This window comes from Anneissia japonica, unplaced genomic scaffold, assembly GCF_011630105.1.
Source record: "Anneissia japonica isolate Jap-2015-1 unplaced genomic scaffold, ASM1163010v1 scaffold1165_len1893470_cov193, whole genome shotgun sequence".
In the NCBI taxonomy this organism is placed as follows: Eukaryota; Metazoa; Echinodermata; class Crinoidea; order Comatulida; family Comatulidae; genus Anneissia; species Anneissia japonica.
In genome coordinates this window covers 1189524-1212055 of record NW_022709613.1, presented here as the reverse complement: position 1 = coordinate 1212055, position 22532 = coordinate 1189524, and the positions used below count along the sequence as shown (strand labels likewise).

The 22532-nt window shown below is 33.0% G+C and overlaps 3 protein-coding genes across 3 annotated transcripts; 2 read left to right on the top strand and 1 right to left on the bottom strand.

Annotated features, from left to right (window-relative positions):
- Nucleotides 1-940: 940 nt before the first annotated feature.
- LOC117106912 (coiled-coil domain-containing protein 151-like) lies at nt 941-7299 on the top strand. The gene is made up of 13 exons (XM_033248439.1): nt 941-1236; nt 2528-2635; nt 2981-3105; nt 3334-3411; nt 3634-3807; nt 4053-4157; nt 4669-4791; nt 5008-5167; nt 5299-5566; nt 5886-6048; nt 6390-6515; nt 6796-6874; nt 7144-7299. The coding sequence occupies exons 2-13, from the start codon at nt 2548-2550 to the stop codon at nt 7269-7271; spliced, it is 1617 nt and encodes a 538-aa protein (XP_033104330.1). The 5' UTR covers nt 941-1236; nt 2528-2547; the 3' UTR covers nt 7272-7299.
- Nucleotides 7300-10172: 2873 nt separating this feature from the next.
- On the top strand, nt 10173-22455 carry LOC117106825 (DNA repair protein SWI5 homolog). Its single transcript, XM_033248293.1, has 5 exons — nt 10173-10587; nt 18713-18767; nt 19257-19378; nt 19641-19735; nt 21185-22455. Exons 1-5 carry the CDS (start codon nt 10346-10348, stop codon nt 21247-21249), a joined length of 579 nt encoding a protein of 192 aa, XP_033104184.1. The 5' UTR covers nt 10173-10345; the 3' UTR covers nt 21250-22455.
- Nucleotides 12018-17279, bottom strand: LOC117106824 (beta-2 adrenergic receptor-like). The gene is made up of 2 exons (XM_033248292.1): nt 17062-17279; nt 12018-13443 (listed from the first exon to the last, which is right to left on the bottom strand). Exon 2 carries the CDS (start codon nt 13419-13421, stop codon nt 12297-12299), a length of 1125 nt encoding a protein of 374 aa, XP_033104183.1. The 5' UTR covers nt 13422-13443; nt 17062-17279; the 3' UTR covers nt 12018-12296.
- Nucleotides 22456-22532: the final 77 nt, after the last annotated feature.

Here is a 22532-nt window from a genome sequence, read left to right as displayed (position 1 = left end):
TGATTTTTTTTAAAGTTTTTTTTTGTACTGTACGGTATATCTTTACTCTTGTATCATCATTACGAATGTTATGTTGCATTTTCACACCTACACACAATGATTAATGGTTTTTACAATTTTCATCAGCCATGTCCTCATCCCCCGTACTGTACGTTCCAGTATTTCCCCTTTTTTTGCAAATCATAACGTTTCGAGTTTTAAGGCTATTTATATTAGTCATGATGCAGGCTATAATACAGTCACTTTATGGAACCCAAAGGAAAAATAATTGATTTAATTTGTAAATGAGAAACCACTAAATTTTACCACAAACGGTATATCTTTACCTTTGTATCATAATTACGAATGTTATGTCATATTTTCACACTTACAGACAATGATTATGGTTTTTACAATTTACTCAATTTTTTGACATCAACCATGTATTTTTCCCCTCATCCCCGTACGCATTATTTTTGCAGCACTTCCTCTTTTCGCAATGGAGCTAATGAATCATTACACTTCAAATTACGTTAAGCTAAACAATTAAGCTAAAAATGGATTTAAAAGAGAATTGGATTGGATTATTTACATTTTTATATACAATTTTAAAACATTTCTAGGTCGTGTTTTTGAACTGAATAACCTTGTGGCGTATTTTCGTTTTGTATTTATGTTTCGCGACTGGCCACACTTACAGGAAGAATATTGAGCAAGGACACGCTGTTCAATAATGGCATAGTCCGTCACATCCGACGTCAAGGAAAGTCCACGCATCTTCTATAACTTGTCATCTCGACATTGTTTACGGACGTGACACGACATTTCAAATAACTTGTCAAAACAATTGATCTTGCCCTACTTGATTTTATATCACTTTGTGACAATCATTGGTCATTGCCAATAATAATAATACAATATAGTTACAAGAACGTCTAGGATTATACATCATTATTATACAACAGATGCAAACAACGGGTTAAAAAGCCTAAATAAAACAATTGTCAATTGTTAGGCCTACAGCACATCGTAAACACAATAGGAACTTTAAATATTACGATTCAGAATATAGTGTGCGTAGTGAAGATTGGTGAGCATTAACTGGCACACAAATCTGAGCCTGAATAGCGCCAAGAAACCATACACGTTTTAGCGTTCAACGGAAGCTGTAGTTATGAAGGACAGATCCCGGCTGAAGTTCAGAAGTAAACGTGCTTGTTTAAATACAGCGATTCAAATAATCAAGGTTTTGATAATGTAAATCCACAGAATTATTTTATTTTGTAAAAGATACACTAACTAGATCATACAAGGATAATACACACAAACCCATTTTTAGCGTAGGCCTATTATTATTGATTGTTTACTTGCAAAGGCGTTACAATTAACAAATTGTCAAAAAAACAACTGAAACCTCAATCTAACGAACCTTCAACAACGATGAACGCCAGATGATTAAAGTGGTCATAAGAAAATCTGCTACTTAAAAAGTAGATAATTAAACATAGGCTTATGTATTGTTTTAAAACACTCAAAACCATTGTAAATATAAATCTTAGTTCAGCTTGAAAAGCCATCGATGTCTGTGCTTAACTTACACATACAGTGGTCTATAAGCAGTTCAAAATTTGTTGTTGGGCCTGAAAAATACCTCTGGCGCGCGACAAACGCAAGAGTTCATGTTCTTTGTTAGTCTTTTGCACCAAGTCGTCATTTGCCAATTTTGTTTCTTTTTTTTTTTCTTCATCAAGTCAATATTGGTTTTATTTATTTATTTATTTTTTATTTAATTGCTTAAGAATTTTGAGGTTCCATGTGTAAACTTTTGCCTTATTTTTCAAAAAGGTTATCTTTTTCTTATAATTATATAACGATAATACGTACTTTGTGGGCGTCGACAAAGCGCGTAGGTTTGGTGTGAATTTCTATGGTTATAACGCAGTAGACGCGTCCGCGTTATACGCGTCGCTGCTAGTAACTATACTGCAATATCAAAACATTGTGAAGTGTTATGTTTATTCTTGGTGCAAGCCGCGAACGCTGAACACTAACTATTATTCCGAAGCAAAAGTGTAAGTTGGTTTAAGGATATTATGCAGCATGCTAGTTTGAAATTGTATGGTTTACTAAGGCCAAGCATGTAAAGCTAGGCCTACTAGAAATCATTTAGAAAGATCTGGAATCAAAGCGCCATATCGCTTGAATTAGCGTTCCACATGTCACACTGAACTAAAAGCCTCGATCGACTTTTGTAGTCATTTATATATAAACCATGTCTACTGTAATTTGTAATACAACTGATGGTAGAAGTAAACATTCATGTGAATTGATTGTTATTGTTTTGAAAATGCGGTTAACTTCAAAGTGTAGGGCCTAGTTAGTAAAATCGATTAATTTATTCTACGTCCTAATAATGTAGAGTGGGGGCGTGTACATTTCTTGTGTAAATCATTTACTACATTCATTAATAATATTATGCTTCAACTTGTTTCTACGCAACAAACGATGTGCTCGTTATAGTCGATAATTACTATTGTTTCATTTTCAGATAACTTATAGAATTTTATAATGTCTATGAAATTGGATGATCCGACAACACACGGTTGGTCTATATACGATCATATCGAAGAGTATAAAGGAAAACTTGGTCTGAAAGGTAAACAAAAATCATGATATTGTTCACCAACATTTAGTTACACTTGTGGCTGTCAACCATGTTTACATCGTATTGGTGAATAATATTCATGCAATGGATATAATAATAATATTAATAATAATAATAATAATAATAATAATAATAATAATAATAATAATAATAATAAAATAATAATTAACATTATCATGTACAAAATTCATATAGCTTTTATTAATTCTATTTATAAAATAACTTATAACATTATAGATTCCTGTTATAATTAATATTATTTAAAATTAATTTTATAATTAATATTGCTATTGAACTATCTTTACTTTTATATTTATGCTTATTTTATTATTAAAGAAAGGGATCACCGAGCATACTATGAGAGTTCTCAATTCAACAAGAAAATGAATGAGGAGGAGATTTCGATTCTTCGTCGCAATCTTAAAATGAAAAGGGTTGATCTCTCTGAACACACTCTCAATGTGAGTATAAAAGATATATTATCTGTCATAGTGCTATTTAGACTTAGTTAAAACACTCAAAAGATAAAAGGTTAACTCTGTTCTTTAACGGTGTGATCATTGCACTCGGAACCATGACAGCCGCAAATGTCTCTTCCGAAAAACGGTGTGCTTTTTCATGTTTTTATGTTTGAAACTCGTGTCTTGTTTTGTACAGTATATGCCTATTATGCCTGTCTATTTTTAAAGGGAGATAAACGAGTTATTGTTAATGCTTTCACGGGTCGGAAAAAGGATCAACTCGCCTTCCGAAGAAAAACAGCCGAGGTAAGACGAATTTTTCATTGTGCAGAATAAATCTATACATAATAACAACAATATAAATAACATTAATTAAAAGAGTGGTGTGATATTTTTTCCATTTGAAAATAAAACATAGGTTTTCATTTCAAATGTTGAGCAAATTCGAAATTCAAAAATAATTATGTTAATAGGTCTATAACAATCCCAACTTTATCACGTATTACTATACAATAATGTCGTTTTTAGACTGCTGTAGCTGAGATGGATCAAAAAACATGCGAGAAAGTGAAGTTGTTAAACGCGTTAACTTACGAACGTTGTCAGAAAGAGAAACGCGTTCAGGAGTTACAAGCTGTACTTGAAAGATCCCAGACGCAGGCTGACAACGAGGAGGATATGTTCGAGAAAAATGAATTAAAGGTAATTTTGTTCTCGTTCTCATGTGTATATTTATTTTAGTTAAATTAAATAAAAGAAGATAATCATTATCATCTTTCAATATTATATTATTATTATCATCATCATTGTTTAATTATTATTAAATTCAAGACAGTATCAGTAGATGTTATTACAGATTGCTAATGACGTTCCTTCGATGTTTTTACGTATAGGCCTAATAGGCCTATTTAATTGTGTCCCCACATTATATCTATTTATCGTTAAAGTCTATCCGCATCATCGAAAACAACTTGGAAAAGGCTGACATGAAGTATCGAACAGCAAAAAAAATCCAAGTGAACTACAAAGAGATTGTCAAGTGTCTAGAAGAGGTATTTATGTCATATTAGACGAATTCCTGTCTATATTATTTCTAGTGGATTTTTTCTCGAAATTTACAGGCCGGTATTTTATTCTAATCAGGTCTATAATAAAGAACTATAGCATTTATAGGCCTATACGTACATTTTCTATTAGTAGGTTTAATCATTGCCACATTACCTACAACTGGTATATTTATTAAGATTTCCCAACATCACCACTTTAAATATTGGTCGATTTGTTGCAGGCATAACTTGTGATATCTCTTGCATGTAGTGTGATATCTCTTGCATTACATGCATGGTACGTCGGTCACTGTATTGTGTTTTGTTGTGTCGCATTTAGTTTTCTAATAAGAAAGACAATTTTCAGTGTTATTATTTTGCAAAAGATGTGATCTTAAAACATAAATCATAAAACATGTAAACAAGCTTTAAAGAATGTCATCATTGCATCGCTTCCGTTTAAACATACCGTAGGCCCACTGACAACAATATTCATTGCCACGTTTCTGGTTCACAGGAAAGTTTGACGTTTCCAAGGAAACTAAGGGCGCTGGAGAAAGCGTTGCAACATCAAATCAAGGAACTGGAAGAACTTAAAAATATCAACAAAGATGCTCACCTAAAAAAGGATGTTGCTAGGGTAACTGAACGATATTTATGTCGTCATAATGAATAACAAATACGTACAGTGTACTATCCTTATTGCATTGAATCAATTAATTAGGCATAAAAGTACTTCTACGAATAGAGGCCTAAGCCTTCCATTATTATTTATATTAATAATAATGAGAAAACCATTATATCCAATGAAAATTATTAAGGCTAATAGAAAATTAATGTTTGTTTCACCAAAAAGGCTGAGCTTAGTGAAATCGAACAACAAATTATGGAGGCCAGACGATCACGCGAGAAGAAACTTTCTCAGACGAAGAAGAAGGCAGAAAAACAAAAAGAAATTGCCGACAAAGTTGATCGACGTGCCAGAGCTTTTCTGCAGACGGATGAGGCAATCATCGGTAGGCATTAAGACCTAAGCATACATGGCCTCGGATATACAGTAATATCATTCTATATGATATGATATAATATGATATTTTTGCATTGTTAAATGGAAATAAGTAATAATTAAACTAAAACGTTTGCGCAGATCCACAGCAGAAAGCGAAACAAGACGAAAGTAGCTGGGTCAGAATCACCAGCTACGACGATGCTTTCCAGCGAATCAAGGACGCCACTGGTGTGTCGGACACCAATGAGATACTGCAGAGGTTCCAGGGACAAAACCATACCATGGACCATCTGGAGAAGCAGAAGGTATCAGTCGAAAAACAGAAGAACTGGCTGCAAGAGCAGAAGAGTCAGCAGCAGAAGCAGTATGAAGCTATGAAATACAGTGGAGAAAGCAATATGTCCCAGTAAGTGATGGTCGATATAAACTTGGTTTGATGAGGAGAGTGTTGAAAATTGTGATTATTTAATACATCCAGTTAGATATATGCCTATCAAATTAAAGTTGATGACAATGACAACGATCTCTTAAGGACGGTCAGAGCAATCTCACCAAAAACCATATCCTTACACATGTGTACCGAAAGTTTGATTATGGTGTGATGAAATAAATGAAGATAGTGATGAGGATAATGATGATGGCACGACGACGATGATGATAAAGACGATAGTTTTTTTGTTTTTTGTTTTTTTGTTTTTGTTATAGATGTGTTTTATACATTTCAGGGGTGAACAGATGCTGGAGAAGATGCATGACCACCTGAAACATCAGACGGAGAGGGCGGCTTCCCTCAAAACGCAAGTCGATAACGCTACGCGTACCACAGTAGACGTAACGAGTGGCATCGAGCATCTCTATGAAACGCTGAAAGACGTCAAACTAAAACCAGTGAGTCGGCCTATAGAAGGCCTAATAGTGGTGTAGGAGTGATCAAACAAGTTTAAGTTTGAAAGAAACGCAGACAGTTTTATAGAGCTCTACTTTATTATTATTATTATTATTATTATTATTATTATTATTATTATTATTATTATTTTATTATTATTATTTTATTATTATTATTACTATTATTTATACCAGGAATCCACGGAATTATGATGTTCAACGCTTAGATAACCATAGTACCATTATAGATCATATTCGGGATCATATTATTTATGGTAGCAGTAAACTTAAACATTATTTTAATTACTTTGTTTTTGTTGAACCTTTCCCATGAATCGTTGTAGCCGATGCGAAACAACGCCTTCAGCGGTGACTCAATCGATCAGCTAAGTGTTTCAACGAAAAAGCTCATCAATCTCATGTCGATGATTACGAAACCAAAAGATATCAAAATTCGACAGACTACTGAAGTAAGCAAACTTTTGAAACATTAAATTTCGGGGTTAAATCATAACAATATGTAAGGCACATTACATTAGCCAGTGTCTAATGTAATGTATGGGTATCTTAATAGAAAATATTTTTGGGTAAATCTTACAGTATTAATTCAATCATTTATTCGTTCATTAATTATATGATACACAAGGCTTAATTTTGATCCCAGAAAAAGGCATGACCTTGCATGAGCTAGAATAGTTGTATGACAATTTCAAACTGATATTAGGATCTGATGTTTTTTTTATTTTGTAGTTTAGCGAATTCATGGAGAATCGTCTGCCAAATGAAAATCTACGCATTCGTCTACAGGATACAGTATCTTACCCTGATGGTAAGGTGGCTTTGGAGAAATATTACAATTGTCAGACTAAAAACGTAGTCCTTCACTTATCTTTTATGCTACAAACTTATGCCATTATTATTATTATTATTATTATTATTATTATTATTATTATTATTATTATTATTATTATTATTATTATTATTATTATTAACAACAACAACAACAACAACAACAACAATAATAATAATAATAATAATAATAATAAGGCAACCAAGTCTATAACAATTAACATGGTTTTCCTTTGTGGTTTTCTGTAGATGAATTCGGTTACGACAGTCAGGATAATGAAGATATGCTGACAAACAACGACATTAAATTACAAGCACAGTTATTGATGGACCAGAAAAAGTTCAAGAAACGCACAAGACGAGGAAAAAGACGCTAAAATAACAACACTATCTTCCTTTATAATAGTTATTATGGTCAATTTAAAAAAAGTGTATCTAATTAAAACTATATAATTTGAAAAAATAGACAAAGTTACATTATTGAAAACTAATCATAAATAAAATGTAAAGTGTATATCTAAGATCTTTTTTCGCATTATTCTATATAGTCCTACTGTAATTATTTTATAGGCCTACAATCACAAAACATACCCTAGGTGGTAGAGGTTATACCTCCTTGCTTTATCTTCTTTATTTTCCTGTTTTCAGTTCACGGCTACTTCAAGCAGTGTGGGATCCAAGGGGGCCCAGCCGGCCCAGGCCCCCTAAATTTTTCATAATGAAAAAAAATAGAGAAAATAGAAAATTCTACTTAAATGTTGAGTCTAAGAGCGCCATTTCCGGCCATCTTACCTATTAAGTATAGACCCTCCACCTGTGACAAGTCCCTCTCTGGTCCCCCTCTAGGCCTATATCAAATTCCTGGATCCGCCACTGTCAAGTAAAGTTTACACCCTTGAGGTTTCCTCATCTGTACTGTTTACAATTTATAAATAAATAAATTTATCAACGTTACTGCAAAGTGTGTTCGATAGTTACTTTGCAGATAAATCATTCGCAGAGAATGTTAATCTCAATGGAAGCATTACTTAGGCCTAATTATGATAATATAAAAAAAAAATATTTTAAAAACGTTTTAAATACATAGCTTTGGCAACCCCACGCCCCCCTCCACCAAAAAGGAGAATATTGTAAACCGGTTGCTTACTTACAGGATTTATTTTATTTTTATTTTTATGTAATTGTCAAAATTTAAAATTTAGTCGGGCTGCTTATGGCTAGAAATTTAATTAGAAACTGATAGTAATAATAATAATAATAAAATAATAATGAATTATAAAAAAAATGTAATAACAAGTAGAAAATTAAAAAAAAGAATAGAATACCACACTGATACTCAAATGCAAAACTGAGCTGGAGTGGCAGAGCCTTCTAAATGAAGTTAGCTCCTTATTAAGAATAAAAAGTCAATGTCAATAACCTTTCCATGTCGGCTTTATATACTGGTAGTCTTATTTTATTGTTGTTTTATCTCATGTCTTCATTAATTTTCGTTTAGTGTTGATTCGTCCGATTGTATTTTATAGAGCCTGTAAATCTCCGAAATGTGCACATTTTATTAGCATTTAAATGAATTAGCGAAACTTGACGCGTTTTATACATCCAATTTGATTGAACAGCTTCTACAGACTTCCTTACAGGTTTGCCAACCGAATGATATCATGTCAATAAGATTGGTTCACATAAAAACTAATCAGTTAATATTAAAGCTAGAATTCATTGTATAACATTGATGTGTGTAATGGGAATATCGGATGGATTGTTCTAATAGGCCATGCCTCCTCTAAATTCATCTACCTACTATTATGTGTTCAAGAGAACACCGCCAAGTCTACTATTAATTTAACAAGCGAATAAGCCGCAAGTATCCCTACATGAAATCATTGGCGGATCTGGAGAGGGTCTGTGGGTCCTGACCCTCCTCCCCACCCCCTCCCCCACTTTAAAAAAAATTAAAAAATAAATTAATAATTCTAGACCTACCTTTGCAGGACCTGTGAGCTGAAATTGTTTTTGTTACAATGGGAAAATTAGAAGTCGGGAGAGCTCATTTCCCGCCATCTAGGAGCCAACATTTTCCCGGGGGAGGACCCTCGATCCCTTTCCTTTTGGGTTCATCGATTCATGAAAAAAGAATACTTGTGCAACTACTCTTTTTTTTATGTAGGCCCCTATGTATATATACATACATAATAGGCCTGTTTACTGTAATAAAAATGAGAAACATATGCCTGCCCGTTTTTAAGAGGGGAAAACCTTGAATTTGAAGAACTTAAAAGTCATTAAATTACACTTCAGAAGCCGGAAAAGCTCATTTCCCGCCATGCCATCTAGGAATCAACATTTTCACGGGGAGGACCCCACCCTTTCTCTTTGGGGTTCATCGATGCACTGAATCGTTTTCAAGAGGGGAAACCTAGCTATAATTATGAATTCAATGTAATTAAAAGACACCTCAGAAATCGGAAAAGCTCATTTCCCGCCATCTAGAAAATTTTCCCCACCCCCTCCCCGTTCTCTTTGGGGTTCATCGATTCATGGAAAAAAAATACGTATATGCAACTAATCATATTTTTTACACATAGGCCTATTTACTGTAATAAGAATGAGAAAAATTTACCTGACCGTTTTGAAGAGGGATAAAACATTGAATTTTGAAGAAATTAAGTCATTAAAAGACACTTCAGAAGTCGGAAAAGCTCATTTCCCGCCATCTAAGAATCAACATTTTCACAGGCCAGAACCCCGGCGGTGGGTGTTAGGATCATTTTTACAACCTCCTAAATTTGAACCCAGATCCGCCCCTGTTAAATAGTATATACTAAATTATAAACGTTTTTAAGTGACAAAATAGTATATCTGTATATGGATCTGTTAATTGATTGATAATTAGGCTTAATAATAAGAATAATTGCTATTGAAAACAAAATAGCGATGAATATCATCCTTCTGAGATACAAACTTACAATATAGAGTAACTCATAGCATAGTACATTCAACCCTGTTCAACCTTTCAGAAACAACTCGCCCCCTATTGCTTCATCGAATCAACTAAAAAAAAAAAAAAAAAAAAAGCAGGACTAAACACCAATTATAAAAGAAGTTAAAAACATGATTCAGTTTAATAGACCAAAGAGTATATAAAAATAACTCTTTGGTTAGACCTACATTGGCATCGGGGCACTGATGAATCATGTTGTTTGCGTCGTACCAGTCAATGCGTTTCAACATCACGTTGAAAACGCAAAAATTACAGGGAAAAAATTTCATGATTTGAAATGCCGGAATAAGTGTCTACACCGCCGACGACCGCGACTTGGCCGCCGCGAAATTCGAATGGGGACAAAGATCAAACGAGCCTAGGCTGCTGTAGCCTAGGGCATACTATACTGATAACTGAGATTGTATTCAAAAGAACACAGAGTCAACGTTTAGGATACAACAGAGTGACATGTCTACTCCTATTCAAGGTGGATCTAGGTGTTTAAAACGACGGTCTCTTGGGCTAAGCCGAAAATGGTCATCACCCACCGCACCTGCTGAGCACAAGAGCTCAATTGTTGGGCTAGCATTCGGACAAGGCCCAAGCCCCTTGAACAGTTCTCATCAAGAAAAATCCTCGCCTGTTTTTAACAGTCGGTCTCCAAGATCAGCCTTGCCTCTTGACCTTAAATCTAAAACTACACCAAGTAGGTAAGTAGTGTATTGCGTGTGTATTGTTTCGATGATTGTTTAGCGAACCTGCCGCCCGCCAATATTATGGTGATTTCAAATAAAAATAACATTTTATTTTTGGCCAGTTAGCACACCCCTCCCCCACCCCACGCCCACGGAAAAAATGGAAATTCTCGAGAGAAAAATAAAGTTTTTCTTTATTTTTATTACACCGGCCGCTGCTTTGAAATAAGATATAGGCCTAGGCCTATTTCTTCCTAATTATAATATAAATTTTAAACATTTAACCATCCCATTTCTACACTGTTTACGTTCACCAGTAAAATTTTAGTTTTTATTTTCTCCTCCGTCTTGATGTTTTTGGCAAAATTGCTAAATGAAAACCAACGATTTTTTAAAAATTTTTATTCCGACCTCTTCTGACGATCTTTAAAAAAATAAGTTTGCGAAACAAGGTATAAAAAAAGTCTTGCCTTTACTGTACATAGAAGTCCATCTTTTAAAAAAATAAAATGTATATTAATTATTATTATATAGCGAAAGGTCTGGGTTACAAAATATCTGACTATCTCATACGAGAGACAGTTAAAAACAGACCAGCACAAAAATGCTTATGCTTTGTTTTGTTCATTTTATAAGAAAATATATGAAGTCTGGAAATCAATTTTCAGAATTTATTTTTTCTATATTTGTGCATGGCCAGCTTCTAATCAATTAATAGCCTACTACTGTAAATTACATCTCTTGTCTTGCAATGATGCTGTGAGACTTGCACACTTTTCCTGTTGCAATTTCTGGATACAACCCTGCTATGGAAAATTAAAAGATTGTTAGATCAATCATGACTCCCCTGAGCCTGATAGCAACAAGATGTACTGTAAAAGCATTTTATTTTGGAACATTAAAAGAATGACCCTACTGTATAAAATTTATAATTAACATTCCACAGTGTAACATAACAACATGGAAAACAACAATTTCTCAGTTTATAAACTTATCCTGCTTGGACACGAAATTGGGCCAATACGTGAAGTCTACAGTCGAACTCACCATGAGACCATCCTACAATGTACAGTAAGCGTAGCAAAGTAGACAAAGTTGGTGGGTGGGGGGGGGTGTTACAGAACATTTTGCATTAAAAGTTCCAAAAGTTTGGGTGTACAGTAACTGTATAATGTATAGTTATATTTAAACCTATATTTACACAGGCATTTGAGGCATGTTGTGGCAAAATGGCTAAGTTGTAGCAAAAATTGAAATTCAAGTCATTGGTATTTTCAGATACCTGAGTATGTGATCTTTAAAATGAGGGGTCATTCATTGAAATTTGATATTTTAAGCCTAAGTTATTGGAAAGTGAAAGTAGAGCACTCTTTGAGTCAAGATAAACATGATTTTGAGTAATTGCCTTCCAAAGTTATTTGGGCATACATTGATTAATAGAATTAACTATGTAACATTAAATAAACAATTTGTTGACCACTTCAGAACTAATACTTTGGGACATGATTAATAAAACATTAAACTGTTGATTTATAGTGAAAAAAATATTTGGATTTTTAGGGAATTTTTTCAGCTACCATATTTGATAGCTCATTTACTCAATACTGGCCTGTGCGACAACTTAACCATTTCGCTACGACATGCCTCATTTTATTGTAAACCGTTGTCAATTAATACATTAAAGTTACTATAAACATCCAATAAAACTTGATGAATGCCTTGTGTTAGTAGATCCCTTCATTCAACTCAATCACAGCAATCGACCTGTTCCTCTCCCTGCATCTAAATAACCTTTTAAGGTATTTACGATATTGCTTAAAGCGTATAATATAGACGATCGGGTTGCACATTGAACTTGCAAAAACAAGTATCGTTGAGACACGGTAATAAGAACATTGCCATTTACAGGTTTCTATCACATGACATGCAATTCCTAAATTATACGGTAGCCATCCTGCGATGTAGATTGCCATGATGATGAACAGTGTGAACGCAGCCTTAAGATCTTTGATTGTTTTATTTGATTTCATTTGATTACTCTTGCGTGATTTCAGCATTATAAATCGCGAGCTGCGACGACGTTCACCTTGTTCTCTGTTTTCGACCCTGCTATTACAACTTAATTCAGAGATTTCTACTTGAAAGCTGCTTTCTGTGTTTCGCCGGTTAACAGCTGTCTCTATATCATGGATCTGTTTTAGTTGCTTCCTTGCAATTTTATATATTGAAAGGTAACAAAATGTAATTATGATCAGTGGTATCATAAAGCAAAATAAAGAAAGTAGGCTTGAGAATATTTTTAAATATGCAAAGTCTAGAATACAGACATAATTATCTTGAAAGAATACATAATTTTGGTCACTAATCCCAAAGGGGATTATTGACCAAATAAAAGAGTATGTCCAGGTAAAGATTAACGCCAAAGTCATTTTCTGTCTTGTCACAATTTTGTGATAGTAAAGTGGTTGAGTTATTGCATAGTAACGTTCTATGGAGATTGCAGTCAGGGTAGAGATACTGGCGAGACAGAAGGTGAAGTTGAGCACACCACTAATTTTGCAAAGAACAGTTGCGCTATTTAATTCATCAATCGAGGTGGACAGACTGTTAAGAAAAGCGAAAGGCGTCACAAATATTCCTACGCCGCAGTCTGCTATCGACAGATTTAACAGTAGCACTGATGTCCTAGTATGCAGATTGCGAAATTTCCGAATGAGAATAATAACCAGTAGGTTCCCAATAATGGTTGGCAATATCAGTAAAGCAATAAGGGTCGACTGAAGTATTGGTACCTTTGGATAGTCTTCAAGAGAATAGCTGCAGCGAAGACAGCTGTTGTATGCTACCATTTCTATCACTTTTCCATATATTCTGAAAGAAATAATATATTAACTTTCAGGTCAATCGAACAAAGAGTGACCGTGAATCATTTTCATTCACACTAAAAACTATAGTACATCAGTTTATTATTTTTTCCTTCATAACCCTTAAATGACTACAAAAATATATACAACTTTTATTTAGTATACTTTATAGAGATTCTCTAATATACTGTACTATATTCTGTAGATGTATTTTAGAAATTCTTCTGAACTTCTTTATCGCAATAGTTTGTAAATGTTCTTAAAAGATTGTGTTTATTCATCCTCTTAAAATTGTTTGATATTGATTTCCAAATACTAATAGAGTTGTATAAACACATTCTTAAAAGATGTTAATACAAAGGTTAATTCTTCCAAACCTACAAGTTACACACACCTATATTCGACAGTGTCTGGTCTGTTTGACCAATGCTGTGGAGGTTCGTCACTTGTCCTACAAGTTTGTTTATCTTCCCAGTGAATGCTGGTACCTATATTACTTCTAGTAGTTAGGTGTGTTGCCCAAGAACACAGGCCACTTTTCCAACCACAATGCTGAGAATCTGAACAATGCCCCCACCCCCATAAAATACACTGTAAATCCTGTCTCTTAAACCCCCCCCAAAAATATCACGCTCAAGTAATTAAAAATCACCTCAAATACCTTAAATTTGCAAGCTAGGAGCCCCAACTTCCCCTTTGCGTCCCCCATCATCCCCTTCCTCCTGCCATTTCAAGACTCCTGATACACCACTAAATCTGACACACTAGTGTTTCGCCAAACTCTTCCATATACTACTTGTAGTCTTTACCGACCACGGAATGCGGTAGGCAAGGGCTCGCACTAACCGCTATCAAGATTCTTTATTTCTAGAGGAATCAGAAACTTTAATGAAAATCTCCTAAAGATAGGAACTCAAATTATAGAATTATAGAATGAATTATAGAATTATTTAAATTAAAATTTAACGTAATTAAAAATTCAAAATATTTGTATCATGTCTTTGAGAATGAGAAACATCTTTTGTCAACCATGTAATTTCCGATGAAAAGGGTGAAATAAAGTTTATCTGTATCTGTAGCCATGTCCATCAATTGTCTACTTACTTTTATGAATGACACCTAAAGCAAATCCACCAATATTCCCTAATTACTATATAGACATTGAAGTTCATTACTTTCCATCTCAAGGGATTTGTCTTAACATAGTTACCACACAACTGTAGCACTAACAACAGTGGTATTGTTGATACATAAACAGAGCAGCAGAAACCATTTAATATTACTAATTGATTCGTGGCTTGTAAAGTTATTAATTTCCTTTTATTAATAGAAGTTGGCAGACTAAGCAGTACCACGACAGTGCAATTCCTTTCCTAAACCAGGTGCCTCAATGATATTATTCATGACTTTTGAAATCCCCCTATCTCTCAAATATTGACTCCAGTTTTAATCTAATAATAATAATAATGACAATGATAATAGCGATGAAAATAAAAATAATTTTGTCACTGATATCATTAATTATAATAATAACAATAATAACTGAATAGGCCTATTCAATTTTAATTACAAAATAATAAACAATATAACACTGTACTTTTGATCCAATCCTGTAATGTTTTTACTTACATTTTTTCTGTTTTTATTTCCTAATCTGCTTCTTGTTTTTTGAATCATTTTGTACCGTTTGAAAATGTCTATTTATCTTTGCTGTCATTTATTTGTATTGTTTAACTGTTATTTTTGAATTGTTAATGCTGTTTCTGTTAGGTCTTTTTTTTTCTATTTTAATAAATTTTTATAAATTTTAAACTGTAAATCACAAGCAATTCAGTCGTGTTACTGCCATTTGTGATCTGAATAAATTGAAATGAAATGAATTACAGACCAAAACAGAATTGTGTGCATCAAATTAAGCAAGACAGTATGACAAGACTTGACTGGCAGTACTGTAGAAAAGTAAACCTTTAAAAACAATAATTGTGATGTGTCACTCACACACAAAAATCTCTTACTGTAGCATTCGCTTACAAGACAACCAATGTTATAAAGATCCCCTGTTTGTCTATAGCTAATAAATTATGAAATAAGTTTAATAAAATTTAAAATGCTTAAAGAAAACTCATTTAAACACATCTCCCGCAGGTGATTCCTTCCACCTTGGGACCCCTGACTTGATATTGTGTTTTGGATATTTTAGACCATTGCACAGGATGGTTATAACCTATTATTATTTTTACTTATTAATATGTTAATTTTAATTAATAGTCACCCACTAAACAGCAATATTAGTTTTAGCCGATATCAGACCAACAAAGCAAATAGGCATAGAATCTCCTTTCTTGCTAGTGCTATCCATTTGGCAAATGTTATATTCAATAGGCAATTTTTTATTTTTTTTTTTAATTTACAGTAACTCATTCATTGTTTATAACAATGTATAGTGTAAATACAAACATTCACGTTGTGTTTTGTGATTACTAATAACCCAGGTATAAACATATCATTTTCATTTCATTTCATTTATTTAGCCCAAAAAAATTACAATATAAAAGGATAAAACAGTCAAAAAGAACAAAAAAGATACAATAAATGTTGGTCTCTGATTCCCCACAAGGGCCAGCAAGATAACCAAAAAGTAAAATAAATTACTGTCAATGTGAGTCTCCATCCGATGTGGGGAATCAGAGAACAGCAAAACACATAGAGAATGTAATAAAAATATAAATTACAATTTATCGTATATATATGACAAATAAAATGAATCTGAGTCCTCCTATTTTTCATATCTGTATTGTTATGCTATGAAATGAATTTTTGGAATAAAGTTAATTTAATTGAATTGAGTAGTCTTTTTATGTTCACTGCCTCAGACACTCTCATTCAGCTGTGTATCCAGTAATGTAAAAAAAAAAAAATTTTGACAACTCCATCTCCTTTAATATTGATATGGGTTCAATTCAATTCAAATTTATTTCGGGTTAAAAATACAATCAAAATAACAATTAAAAGACAATAAAAACAGAAACAAAAACAAAGAGTGCTGCCAACCCAGGATAAACAAAAGTACACAAAAATGCCACTATCATGTGGCTCTCCAAGGTAGCACTCAACACACAGAAAACAACACAAAAGATTTAATAGATATCATTTAGAAAAATATAATAATAAAAGATTGTAATAAAAAATATTATTGCAAGGGATCTCATAATCTGTTGTACTGGTTTCTTTTATACTGTTGTTTATACTGTTGTCATATTTGTTGGTGGTTTGTTTCTCCATTCTGATGGAAGAATACCACTTGGTAAATGACTCCATATTGTTGACTAAAGTTTATATTTATGTTCTTATGAAATTATTAACCATTGGCTTAATCGAACAATGTGGGAGGTAAATAGCTTTTAGATAAAAGTGACTTAAGTCTACATGACCAAACCTTCAGTCTACACAATATCTATAAGCAGAGCTGTCAGTAGATACAAAAAAACTTATCAGCACACTGAACAGTACAGAAGCACGTAGTTTTGTGTTTCAAACTAAATATGTTTTTAACTTTGTAAACATACACAGATATATAGTTTTTAATTCTCATGTATATTTAATGTACAGTATATAATATGCTTACCTAAAACAAGAATTGTGAACCAGTCCGTGTTGTTACATAGATAAATTCATTGCCTTAGATTCTGCCGAGTTAATTCAGTAGTTAGTAGCGTACCTGTGTCGAGCAATTGAGTCAACTACGGACATAATCAAACCTCAGGATAGGACTTTATCATATCAAGTAGTTAATTACAAAATATGTGTTCTGCTATCACTGCCTTTTAAATGACTGCTTCTGATTGGTCAAATTTTATTCTACGTGGTATCCTCTTGTGCAGTGCCTGGTTACAATAGAAAGTCTACAATCTGTGATTGATATGTTTTCTAAAAAACTATATTCCTTTTGAGCTTGAAACAACAATGAACATAATTTTGTTAACTAATTGGGATTGAATTATTATTTTTTAAATATATAACAACCATCATTAATTATTATAATTTATTCATGATAAATAAAGAAATGGCAACATTCATGTTCAGATGAAGACCTCACACACAGGCTGGCAAAGAAAGTGAATGCACTATGTCGGAAGACAAAAGGCATTGAAAATTTTTTATTTATAATAAATATCCAATAAATATTATTTAAATGGTCTAATAGAATGGTGACAGATGTTTTTTATATAAATTAACTTTTATTAAAATCTAGTAAAAATTCTATCTTTGATTCGCTTGGTTGCTTTCTAGCTTGTTTTAATTCAGTGGTCATTTGTAATTTGCAGCTAAAGAAAAACTAGAAAATATAGTAAAACAAGTAATAAACAAAGATTATGCTTTTAAGGCATTATTGACTATTAAATCAATATTTACTTGAGACTGACCTTGTGTGCTTTGTACTGATCTGTCCACTGTTGGTTATCAGATGAATTAATTTTCTCTGATAACATTTTTGGTCAGTAAGATCATGCTTAGCAACAGTAAACAATTGTTATTTTAAGTATTGTTGTTAAAGAATACCGGTACTTTCCCTCCATCTATGAATTAATTTCATGAAGAAATTGATTAATTTTTCATAGTCACCTAAACATTTCCTGTCATTTTAAGCAACTATTGATACTGTAAGCACTTGGAATATAGTATTAGATTTTATCAATAACTGGTCCATCTTTTATTTTTATAATGGTTATACAATTTGAAAAAGAATAGTATTTTCCTAGAGAAGGAAGGACAGCATGCCGTGCATGAATTTACCCGGTCGAGCTAGGGACTGCCAAGTAATCCTGAGGTGGTCCAGGCGAAGAGCCCTGCGGTGGCCAAATCTTTGACATTTGGATATTTAGACAATAATTTTAATATTTTATGGACATTCTGACGAATAGTGCTATACAAATTTGAAGAACATATAATTTTTTATAAGAACAGAGATATTAGTTATTATGTAGAGAAAGGTTTCTGTATATGGCTTTACATTACTTGAATGAACTCCTAAAAGCAGAAAAAATAGAAATTACTAAACTTTGATACTCACAAGTTTACATATTGTAAATCCATGACATTTAAAAAAAAAATGCAGTGATTTCCAAGAAAAAGTGGAATCCCAAGAAAACAATTGACATAAAACTTGAATTGAAAGGCATGCCTTTTGTAAGCCATCAGTCACATCTACATCTTGATCCTTTTAAAATATTTTTGTTCTTAAAAAGATAATATTTTACTTATTTACTGTCTTTCAGATTAGTTTCAAGATTTTCAAGAAAGCGATCATTCAAAACAACTTTCAAATCACCAGTCAGTATTATTGAAGTAACTTTCTAGATTTAATAATAGGCATATGAATATCGGAATTATCAGCATGAAGCATCGTCATCACTGTCATTGTAATAATCATCATCATCATCATCATCATAAATCATCAATTTGTTATCATCATTACCACCTTCATCATCATTGTCACGTAAACATCATAATCATTACCACCATCATCATCATCTACTACATATCATCATCATCAACAACAACTACAACATTGATGTTACTGGAGTTCATTTTAAATTCCTCTCATGACCTAACATCCCACTTTTCAATTTGCTATTAGTTGCTGTTGAATGAAGAAGAAATGCTGCAAATGTAAATAATAAATATAAATGTATTTTGTACATTATGAAATAACAAGATCAACAAAGATCTATACTCACAGTGATTCCCATTAACCAACTGCACTAATACAGCTCCTCTTTTAAATAATAAAATAATTCAATATTCAAATTTGATTTGCAGATGAAAGAGGTTGACAGTGGTACCACAAAAGAGGAGGAATCAGATGATGTGCAACAAGAGATAACAAATCTTAAAAAACAAGTTCAGTTGATGAAGGAAGAAGAGGATGGACTGAGAAAATGGTAGGCTATTCTAAAATGGTAGTTACAAAACGTATGTAAAATATATTTATATCATTTTTGTATTAAGAATGCTGGCATAATTAGCTATAAACTATTCCAAAACCTGCAGCAATGACCAACTAATTCAGGGGCCACTCCCCCCCCCCCCATTAGTCTTTAGGTCACTGTGTGACCTTCCATGATCATTAAAGCTTCAAATTGATTTGACCCACATTGTGAGCTATCTTCTCAGAGGATTTTTTTACAACAATTTGTTTCATAGTGGGTACAAGGAAGAAGAGCTACAAATGCACATTGAGAAGCTTCATGAATATAATGAGCTAAAGGACACTGGACAGATGCTGATTGGAAAGATAGGTAAGATAGATATGCTGCTGTATGTTTATTGGTAATGGTGATTCAATTTCCATACTTAATTGGCAGTATTGTATACTTTAATACAGAGAGGCCTAATACCTTTACTCATAAACGTTGTTGGCAATACAGTAGTAAGGCAATTCCAGTAAATAACCCATCATTTTAAAGCTTACAGGTATAATGTAGAGAATACAAATAATATAATAAAAAGACAATTTTCGTTTTTTGGTCAGTTATGCTGCTTTTGGGGTGGCAAGCCTCATTTTTGTATTAAAAGGATGTATTTATGACTACTAAATATAATGTACAGTAAATGATAATGAAATATTGGGCATGTAGAAAAAAAAGCAAGTAGATGATTAGTAGTAGTAAAAGTAGGAACAAAACAAAAAAAAACAAAAGCTATCTTCATTGATGAAATGACACTGATACCGATGATATGAAAGATGAAAGATGAATACAATGATACTGTAATGAGTATAGCCCTGCTCATATTAGTTTTCCTAATGATCTTTACCCAGCCCTTCATCAATCCTTATCAATTTTGCTGCCAGATCACAGATGAAGTTTACTCAGTGTCAAAAATCATGGTGTTACTCTAGCAACCAATTTTAAATTCTAACACCATAGTCAACATAATTACATCTCTAAGTAAAAATATTTGTTTATGTCGCTCACGTCGTACACTTGCCAATTACAGGGAACTTATGATGACAGTGATGATGATGATGACATTTTTGATGATGTTGGTTTTTTGGTATCAAAAATAATCATTTTATGAAGCAAAAATAGGGGGATTTTGCAACCTTACGAAAACGATAATGAATACATCATTATCATTATTGTCATTCTTGCCTCAAACATTCTTGGCAGTACACTGTACAAGGTTAATATGGTCCTTAATTTCATGCAAAAGGCACGAATCACATACGCTGTGACAAATATGCTACTGATGGGTAAGGAGTGTCTAAAAATGTGATAAACGTAACCATATTCGTTATCGTTTTCGTAAGCTTGCGAAAACTCCCTATATTATCAAATCTCAATTTGCACAACGTTAAATAGTTCATTTATACAGAAAACAACTATTAAACATTAGATATAAACAAAAGTGAATTGCATTATGGTTTTTTATCATCTGATTATTGAGATGTTAAAGACATTAGTTCTATGTGCAATATGACCCATTTGCGTTAAAGAACACAGTACACTGTGTCTCCCGGTGAACTGCCCAATTCACCACCAGAAAGAACCCACTGAAATAAGTCATTAGACTTTCAAGGGTTTACCTTGGTGTATTTCCAAATCCAGAGTAATGATTTTAATGGCGATATTCATTTTGATCGTGGTACAGTAAATGATTTTTATGGTTATGAAGTTATTGGTTGTAGCTGAAATACTGCCGACGAAGGTATACGGGGGTTATATTATTTCTTTTTGCATTTTCAGCTACACTTGAGGGTAGAACGACCAAGGAAATGTATGCACAGTTTGGCCTGAACTTGGAAGACTAAACCAACAACAACCATCAGGATACAGCTTGTGAGCAATGCATTGATAACTTTATTAAGATTATGGAAATATATTTTTCATCATAAAGGACCTACTTAAAATCTCTTAATATAATCATTTGTTGCACACAATTTCCAAAATTTTGTTCCATTATAAAGCCGGACACTTATTGCTGACGAATCCAACTCCATTCCCACTGCGCGCTAGACAATGCAAATCCGTCTTCTGATTGTTGGTAGCAGTCTGAATGGATCCTCGTTAAAAACGATCCGTTGCACGCATGTCGTACCGTTGTATTCTACATAGAATTGTGTCAGCCTATGACCGTCGGGCATAGTGAATGCCCAGCTTAAGAGAATAAGGGTTCAATTGAATATTATGCATTAAAATATATCTAATTAATCCTTTTATGTATTTGTTAAAACATAAAAAATACATGTGAATATTATACCTTTAAAATAAAGATTAAAATGAGAAAATATTCAGAGGTGTGACAAAGAGGGTTGATTCCCCTGTTAAGGTTCCCATGGCGGCATAGGGTCTCGCTGGGCCCTAATTAGATGTGGTGAAGTCCACAGCCACTTCAGCATTTTTTTCAACATTTTAAGGGCATATTTTGATGTTTTTACAAGTTCTGCGTGAATGCCAATTAATATTTGAGGACCTCTTAAGGCCCAGGACCCCCGGCTTTAACCTGTTAAAGCTCATATGTGTTTGAAAATATGCATGCATATATTTTCCTTAATTTATTCCAATAGCTTAGTATCCTTACATTAATTCTATTGATCAGCAAAAACTTGTTTTTATGCGTCTCATAGTGGATGACTTACTGTACAGTAAGTGTTCTTTTTAAAATGAGCAAATCATAGTTTTACTTTATGTTGCTCTCCTTTGTTTAAATGCACAGGTAGATTTCTTTCAAGTTGATATCCTATTTTTGTGCAATAAGTATGTCTTATTAATCTGTAGTGTTTTTTGGGAATGTCAAAGTTAGGAGTGAGAGTGGAACACTGGCGTATAGAAATATCTTTCAGAATGGTAAGAGGTTTAGAAATTCTTGAGGCTAGGACATGGTGGCTGGATTGCAGATTATGTAATTAAATCATAATCACAAGATTTAAAAATAATTATAAAGATTTACAGCTAATTAACATATCAGTGTTAATTCTGTCAGTATTTTTTCCAGAAATAAATAAGAATGATTTTAATTTTTTTGTGTTTTTGTTTTGTACTTTGTTTCACCGACCAATGCTTGCTGTCTTTAAGTAACTTTAAATGTATTTCT

Excerpts from the sequence above, each read along its gene's own strand:
- LOC117106824 (XM_033248292.1), bottom strand. The coding sequence starts at position 13,421 with ATGGTAGCATACAACAGCTGTCTTCGCTGCAGCTATTCTCTTGAAGAC.
- LOC117106825 (XM_033248293.1), top strand. The coding sequence starts at position 10,346 with ATGTCTACTCCTATTCAAGGTGGATCTAGGTGTTTAAAACGACGGTCT. Across the intron at positions 10,588-18,712 it reads TCTAAAACTACACCAAGTAG|ATTAGTTTCAAGATTTTCAA; the intron begins GTAAGTAGTGTA and ends ACTGTCTTTCAG. Across the intron at positions 19,736-21,184 it reads GATGCTGATTGGAAAGATAG|CTACACTTGAGGGTAGAACG; the intron begins GTAAGATAGATA and ends TTGCATTTTCAG.
- LOC117106912 (XM_033248439.1), top strand. The coding sequence starts at position 2,548 with ATGTCTATGAAATTGGATGATCCGACAACACACGGTTGGTCTATATAC. Across the intron at positions 5,168-5,298 it reads GACGGATGAGGCAATCATCG|ATCCACAGCAGAAAGCGAAA; the intron begins GTAGGCATTAAG and ends ACGTTTGCGCAG. Across the intron at positions 6,875-7,143 it reads TACAGTATCTTACCCTGATG|ATGAATTCGGTTACGACAGT; the intron begins GTAAGGTGGCTT and ends GGTTTTCTGTAG.